The following is an 8,401-nucleotide window of genomic DNA, read 5'->3' as shown; positions in this document are numbered from 1 at the left end:
CCGTGCGTCATTTGTCTTCCCTTGTTCCCACGGCTCAGTCTACATCCCCCCAGATTTCAACCCCAGTCTTGCTGCTCAAGGACCGCTGGCTGGGGGAGAAACCCGAATCTTCATTCCTAATGCTCTGACTCATCTGTGGGCCTGCATTTGGGGGTGCTGTCACTTTCCTTTAGCTTTTACCATGGGGCACAGAAGTCCTGGGTTCTGGACCTGGCCCCACCTGCCTCCACTGGTCACTGGGTTCAGTCACCCCAACCGGTAGGGTCACCCCCTTTGTTGCCTCTTGGTTCACTGGCCTTAGGAGATGTGTGGAAGGGGTCCCCTTCCTGCTCAGGGAGACCATTCCTGTGTCCCCGGAAGCAATCATCCCTCCAAGACCAATTGTGAGAGTCCCTCCCACTAGACTTTCTGTCCTGCCTAACGAAGTTCAAGTGACAAACTGGGCACACAGAACACCACGTATAATGCCATTTCCTTGTTTGCCCTCAACTTCCATAATGGTCACAGGAGACCTGCTGCTGCTTTTTCTCCCCTATTATCTGAAAATGTCTATAATAATGCTTTAGTATATTCCCTTTGTGTTCCTGCCTGAGTATTATGTCTGATTAAATTGCTCAGATGTCCCCTCTTCACAACATGGTGATTTTTCTCAGTCTGCCTTCTGTAGTCTCAGCCACTTATGTTCACATAGTTTCCACATTCGTTGCCTTGTACACCCATCACGGCTGACTGATAGACCAGTCTGAGCAAGGCCTTTCCCTCTGCAAATGAGCATTCTTTGCAAGCTACATGGAAGTTCTGTGCTCCAGCTATGACTGTGTGACACACATAGGCCTGGAACAGTAGAGAAGGATTTTATATGATCTCATTATGCTCTTGCCCACCCCTCCACCACTGCCTCACTATGTTTTTGGGTTTTGTTTGTTTAAGATTAATGGGATAGAGGTACAGGACCGTGAAGAGGCTGTGGCTCTCCTAACCAGTGAAGAAAACAAGAACTTTTCCTTACTGATTGCAAGGCCCGAACTCCAGGTGAGTCAGCTTCCTGTGCGTGAAGCTGCGTCTGTATTTCTCTAACCACAGACCCGCGTCCGTGGCACTGCAGACCACTGCCCAAGTACTGCATCTGAATTTGAAGGCACTTTGTTCACCCTGGAAAAGTTGTCTCATTTGATGTGACCTAAAATCTGTTTTATGTTTTAAGCATTGAAGGAGAGTGCTGACATCCCACCGTAGGCCCAGCAGGCTCATTAGCGTAGGAATGGTCATGAAGGAGAAGACAAGGGAACATAGCAGGTGTGGGCTGGAAGACACAGCCAAGGTCATAACCGTCAAGACCGTTTGCGTTCCCAAAGCCTGACAAGTGTTCCCGCCTGGCTCAGTGTGGGCCTCGTCTCTAGCTGCAGAGTGTAGGGAACGTACAGCATGGTGGCCGTGGTTAGTACTATTACGTAGCTACTAAAACTTGGCTAAGAGTAAATTTCAGGTGTGCTCATCACACACAAAAACAGTAGCCCTGTGAGGAAATGCTGGGTTAATGAGCTTGACTCTAGGAGTCACTGCACTATGTTTATGTATATTAAATCATCACCATGTACATCTTAATCATAAAATACAGCTTTTATTTTAAAAAATGAAAGAACCGTTGATCAGAAAACTTTTCCTTAAAGGGCCAGATAGTAAATATGTCTGCCTTTGGGGACCACATAGCCTCTGGAGCAATGGCCAGACTCCGCCACAGTAGCACAGAAGTGGCCGCGGACAGTCCACATCTGACTTGTGGGCTCTAAGCTCTCAGACCCCTGAATAGTCTGCTCTAGGAAGACATGGGCCTGATAAAAGTGATGGCCTTGCCCCCAACAGCTAGTTAGCAGACCCACTTTCTGTGTCAAAAACAACTCTTCCTGTCCTGCAAATAGTTTATCTTCAGGGCCTGCTAAACTTGTGGGTGGGCCAGCCAGCTGGAGGCAGGGTAGCTCTCCCGGACCCCTCATAGGGGGCCTGCTTCCCTGCAAGCAGCCACCGGGGATGCAAGAGCGTCCCCCGGAAAAAACAAAACCGTGGACAGCAGAGACTTTCCTAGGGCAGAAGGTCCCTTGAAGGTGCAGTGGGGCTAGTTTTCCAAGGTAGAGCCAAACAATGGGCACACTGCATTTTCATGACTCCCAGAGGGAGCCCCAGAAATCTCTTTCCCCAAGTTAGTGTCCTCTTTTAAAAAGTAAATAAAATGAAAGCAAAAGGAACCTTGTCTGAGGCCCACGTTGGCTGCCTCTTCTCCGCAGCTGGACGAGGGCTGGATGGATGATGACCGAAACGACTTTCTGGACCACCTGCACATGGACATGCTGGAGGAGCAGCACCACCAGGCCATGCAGTTCACGGCCAGCGTGCTGCAGCAGGTGACGCCCCGCCCCCCCCCATCTACCCCGGGCCATGCAGTTCACGGCCAGCGTGCTGCAGCCGGTGACAGCCCCGCCCCCCCATCTCCCCCATGCCGCGCAAGTTCCCCACGAACCCACCAGCTTGGAAGGCGCCTTCCCGTCTGCATACTAGTGTGAGGCAAGCCAATACCCTCCTCACCAAGGGAGTGTGGCTTGGCTTTCAAAGCCGGGTAGTCCTGCTGAGGTCCAGCGGACCTGGTGTCTGCTTGGAAAACACGTGCCAGATTTAACGCAGATTAGAAAGCATGGAGTCATGTTTTCAAAAGTAGAGCAATTCCCTCGGTGTAGCCTGAGCCGCTTAGAGCCCTTTAGCTCCCTTCTGTGCCACCTCGGTGGGGAGGGTCCGCGTAAGGCACTAATTAAGCCTATAAGCCTCCTGCTCCCCGGGCGCCGGGTGCTGGAATGGCCAGGATCCTTCACGGAGGTAAGATGACCGATACCCTCGTCTTACAGGTGGGAGAAATGAGGCGGCGGCGGCTAGGTGTTTAGCCCGGGTGGGTCTGCCTGAGGGCCAGGTACGGACACCATCCACCGCCTCTCAGCCTTAGAGAAGCAGCGCCCGCCCTGGCCGGCAACCCTTGTCCTCCAGGAAACGGGGCACCTGGGAACCGCACCTCCCTCACCGTGGCCGTTTGTTCTTGTTCTAGAAGAAGCATGAAGAAGACGGGGGGACCACAGATACAGCCACCATCCTGTCCAACCAGCACGAGAAGGACAGCGGCGTGGGGCGCACCGACGAGAGCACGCGCAATGACGAGAGCTCGGAGCAGGAGAACAACGGCGACGACGCCCTCGCATCGTCCACCCCGCTGGCCGGGCAGAGGAAGCTCACGTGCAGCCAGGACACCCTGGGCAGCGGCGACCTGCCGTTCAGCAACGAGTCCTTCCTGTCGGCCGACTGCGCCGACGCCGACTACCTGGGCATCCCCGTGGACGAGTGCGAGCGCTTCCGGGAGCTGCTGGAGCTCAAGTGCCAGGCCAAGAGCAGCAGCCCCTACGGTCTGTACTACGCCAACAGCCCGCTGGACGCCAGCAAGAGCGACCCCGAGAGCGTGGACAAGGAGCTGGAGCTGCTGAACGAGGAGCTGCGCAGCATCGAGCTGGAGTGCCTGAGCATCGTGCGGGCGCACAAGATGCAGCAGCTCCGGGAGCAGTACCGCGAGTCGTGGATGCTGCACCACAGCGGCTTCCGCAACTATAACACCAGCATCGACGTCCGCAGGCACGAGCTGTCGGACATCACCGAGCTCCCCGAGAAATCTGACAAAGACAGCTCGAGCGCCTACAACACGGGCGAGAGCTGCCGCAGCACCCCGCTCACCCTGGAGATGTCCCCCGACAACTCCCTGAGGAGGGCGGCAGAGGGCAGCAGCTGCGCCGGTAGCGAGGGGGCCGCGGGGGCCGCAGAAGCCTACGGGCCGTCCCCCAAGAACCTGCTCGCCATCACCGAAGACCCCGAGGGGGGCAGCGCCAGCAGCTACAGCCCTCCCCCGCCTCGAGAGCTGGAGCCCGGGCCAGCCCCAGAGAGCAGGGAGCGGAGGCCCAGCGACGACAGCGGGAGCCCCGGCCCCGGCCCCAAGCTGGGCGGCTCCTACCTGTCGCCCTTCCCGCACTCGCCATACAAACACGCGCACATCCCGGCGCACGCGCAGCACTACCAGAGCTACATGCAGCTGATCCAGCAGAAGTCGGCCGTGGAGTACGCGCAGAGCCAGATGAGCCTGGTGAGCATGTGCAAGGACCTGACCGCGGCCGGCCCGCCGGAAGCCAGGATGGAGTGGAAGGTGAAGGTGCGCAGCGACGGCACGCGCTACATCACCAAGCGGCCGGTGCGCGACCGCCTGCTGCGCGAGCGCGCGCTCAAGATCCGCGAGGAGCGCAGTGGCATGACCACCGACGACGACGCCGTGAGCGAGCTGAAGCTGGGCCGCTACTGGAGCAAAGAGGAGAGGAAGCAGCACGTGGTGAAGGCCAAGGAGCAGAGGCGCCGGCGCGAGTTCATGATGCAGAGCCGGCTGGATTGCCTGAAGGAGCAGCAAGCGGCCGACGACAGGAAGGAGATGAACATCCTGGAACTGAGCCACAAGAAGATGATGAAGAAGAGGAATAAAAAGATATTTGACAATTGGATGACAATCCAAGAACTCTTAACCCACGGCACAAAATCACCCGATGGCACGAGAGTCTACAATTCCTTCTTATCCGTGACTACTGTATAATTTTCACTTGTGCGTTGTGTACATAAAAGAGAACGCTACCGTTGGGGTAGAAATTCCTGCCTCGTTCAATGCGGCAAGTTTTTGTATATAAGATAAATACGGTCATCCTGTTTATAGTCACGATTGGCCAACGCGGCAACTCTGGGTGTCGATAGCTCTATTTTAAGTGGAGAAAAACCACCCTTAACTACTTTGGAAGGCAATATTAACAAACAGAGCTTTTTTCAAATAGCAATTGTACTTTTTTACTTGCTACCTTTTACATAAAGTGTTTAAATTTCAAAAAGATCCTTTATTAAGCATACTTTCACAGAATAATTTGTTTAAACTATATTCATATAAAAAAGTTAAACACGCTTTTTTTTCCTGCCGAAAATACAAATACAACTGCCAGTGTGTATTTTTAATGGAACCCTATTTTATAATGTTACTTTGTTGAATGTGTTTCATATGAGTGACCATTAATATATAATTTAGGTCAAGGCTTCAACTCAAAACTCCCAAACTGTGTGGTTCAGGATTTAATGCACATAACCAAACCAGCAGTGTTTAGAGTTGGGATATACATTTAAACATTTTTTTCTGGTTAAAGTTCCCAAGAGCGTAAAGGTTTCACCAGAAAGCAAAATGTCATGCAGCTTTATGGAAGCTTAAAGCATGTTTGCAAATATTGCGGCCCGACAGAAGAATTTGCATGTACAGGAAAGTTGTGGATGGAGGTGGTTTGTGGAATTTTAAGTGCTCATTGTAGTAAACCTTTGCTTTGTAGATTTGAAGGGACAGAGTTTTACAAGCAAGCTCACGAAATCATGATTAGTTACAAACATTAAGTAAAACAAAGTTAAAATAAATTATTTTCTATTTGATATGTTTTGAAGTGATTCCTCTTTTTTTGCAGTGGTGCTTATAAAATAAAAGCCTTTTGCGGTGTTTCTTTTCTTCTTCAATTACATTATCTACTTCCTTGGGAATATTCAGGTTGTTCAGATCCTCCAGTACCTTCATTCTGCCCAGAACCCAAAGACAGACATAAAACAAACGTCTGTCAGTGAAGAAGGAATCAAACTCACCATTGAATCCTGACTTCTGTGACTGCTGTCTTGCAGAAAGCTTCAACCTGGCCCAGTTATCCTGTAAGCAAGAATAAATATGAGCGAGTTTATCAATCAGGGTCCTGTTTACGATGAAATCTCTTTGGTTTATTGCAACCATTACTGCCTGACGGTAAAACAACTCTGGTTGGCTAGACCCAACTTCCCATTTCTGCAAACTATCTCATATTTTCACAGAATAACCTAGGTCACCAAAGTGAGCGGGTTTTAAAACTAGTATTTTTCAGAATTTCAACAATCCCCAGGATCTTAAATAATGAATTTGTGACAAATTGTTCCCTGGTTATAGTGGTGACACCAATTGCAGCTGTGGGACTTACTGAAAATACAAAATAAAAATAGAATTAGGAAGGGTGTCCGTTTCATTTGCCATGTTGCCAGACATATGGTTTACTCACTGATCTAAAAATTGGGTTGAAATGACCAGGTGGTCAGGTATCTCATAGATAACTCCCCTCTACCCGACTCCAACCAAAATGCCTCCTTGGGGCTAAAATCTTGAGGCTCACAGTCAGTCACTCTTGCAAGAGAGCAATTGCGTGAAGGTAAGACACTGAACTGTTTAAGATGTCCATTCATTCTTTCAGACCAGGCACTGCAAAGATAATTAAATCTGCTACATTACTCTCATCAGCCCTCCAAAGACAAGTTGTGGCAAAAGGTGGACTATTAGGGCCATGGGTTTCCAATATTCTCCAAGTTCACCTGCCCCTAGAAGTGGGTCCCCGGTTCCCAGAAGCAGCTCGTCTATAGTGCTCTTTCCAATCGCTCACGTTTCACAGAGAATAAACATAGCTGCAACACATGGAAGTCTGCAGCTCTCTGTGGGGAAATAGCGTTCTTCCCCATGTGTTCTCATGAAAGGTCAGAAGTGTGTATGTGACCACAAGAGCAAAGAGCTCCAGCCTAAACAGTCACGTGCCATCAGAGTCAAGCGGAGGGGTTTCACCTCAGAGCCCCTACCTGCTTCCACATTTAGGAGCCAGCCAGTGCCACTTACGAAGAAGGAGAGGGAGATTAAAAACAACATACATCGAAATCCAATTCTAGATCCTTCAATTACAACTTGTATTTTAAATCACTTTATCATATAAACACATTTGGTCATAATTATTTGCAATGTGAGGAGAAGTTTCCAAATCTTATCTGGCAAATGAACTCCAAAAGAAATTCTGGAAGACGCCCCAGAAATCGTCGCTTTATCCACGAGCAAGAGGATCCAGGAGACAAACATAGCTCATTTAATAGACAAATGGGGATTTGAATTAAGAACCCAGCTCCCATTCCCACAGCTCTTTCTGCCACGGCCACAGGGAAAGGTAGCTGTCATATACACAGCTACCTCAGATGCATTCGGCCCTGTGCCCTCAACCAAAAAATAAACACATTTCACCAGTGGATGCCCTGGAGTGAGCATAAGTCAGGAGACATGAATCTGCCACTTCTTGAGTGAGTCTGAACTCCCTAGTGCCTCGCAGTACAGGCATTTCCCAGCCGGTGGGTGAATGGAGGGATTTTCCTGGGTAATGGTGACATGAGACAATTTACAACTCTGTTCTCTTGTGTGAAACCCTAGCTTCCATGTAAACAGAACTTCTGTAACCAACAGGCCTCTCTATGGCCTCAGCTGCTGACACTTTGATTTCCTTGGCCCAGGTAAGAATCCAATGGAAGCTAAGGATTTTCTCCATAGGAAAACATACATATAATCAATCGGTTGTGTATCGTTTTGGAGGCCGTATGTGGCCACAACGTCCATTCATGGCCCTCCCCTAAAGTTGCAAACACTCAACATGAGACCAACTGAACTGGACAATTGTATGGATTTATTCTGCATGCTGTTTTAGATTCCATCTGATAGCACTGTTTGATCTGGGCACCCATTTTTAATATCAAAGAATAAAGATTTTTCCCATTTGACCCATATGGCTGAAGGCAATTAAAATTCCACCAACCACTAGCACCCATACACTCCCAGTCATTGTGCTGATGGTTATTCCTCTCGTGGCTAAATAAATTTCCAGACTATCCCCGCATCTCCATAGCAGCTGCTCCACTGGCTGGATAACTCAAGTTTAAACAATACTTCCAAGATACAAAGGGAAAGAAATGAGAATTCACGGATGATTCGAAGCTACAATACCGTCCAATACAGGAGCCCCTAGCCATATCTGGCTGTTATACACTTAAAATATGGCTGGCCTCAATTGAATTGTTCTGAGAAAATGAATTTAAAATACTAAAAAAAAAAAAAACGTAAAAAATTTCAATTTTTATGCATGTTGAAATAATATTTCACACATGTTGGGTTAAATAAAATACTTTTAATTTTATCTTTTTACTTTAATGTGGCTCCCGGAAACATCTTAATTACGTGTATGGCACATACTCTATTTCTATCCTGTAGCACTGAGAGAGGTTCTCGGGCACGCCTGTGCAAATCCACCTCGCGCTCTCACCGCCTCCATGGGGCAGTTCTGCGAGGCAGCTGGCCTCAGCCACAGTTTACACTCGGATGATGAAATCCACACAGATGAGTGTAGAGATGTGCTTTGAATTTGCATCCACCTGATGCCAAACCCTTCACCTGCCACCACGGTGCCTCCATCCGCTTCTCAAGAAGTAACGT

At 49.4% G+C, this 8,401-nt stretch overlaps 1 protein-coding gene across 2 annotated transcripts in view; it reads left to right on the top strand.

Moving 5' to 3' along the window:
• The window catches only part of LOC100484486 (E3 ubiquitin-protein ligase PDZRN3), a 239,639-nt gene extending 234,102 nt beyond the window's left edge, over positions 1-5,537 (top strand). For both annotated transcript variants that reach the window (XM_034658648.1, XM_034658649.1), the window contains 2 exons: positions 2,283-2,399; positions 3,089-5,537. In XM_034658648.1, coding sequence (XP_034514539.1) covers positions 2,283-2,399; positions 3,089-4,660 — 1,689 coding nt within the window. In that variant the 3' untranslated portion in view covers positions 4,661-5,537. The remainder of the gene's footprint in view (positions 1-2,282; positions 2,400-3,088) is intronic.
• Positions 5,538-8,401: the final 2,864 nt, after the last annotated feature.

This window comes from Ailuropoda melanoleuca, chromosome 4, assembly GCF_002007445.2.
Source record: "Ailuropoda melanoleuca isolate Jingjing chromosome 4, ASM200744v2, whole genome shotgun sequence".
Lineage (NCBI taxonomy): Eukaryota > Metazoa > Chordata > Mammalia > Carnivora > Ursidae > Ailuropoda > Ailuropoda melanoleuca.
This window is presented reverse-complemented; position numbering and strand designations above follow the sequence as displayed.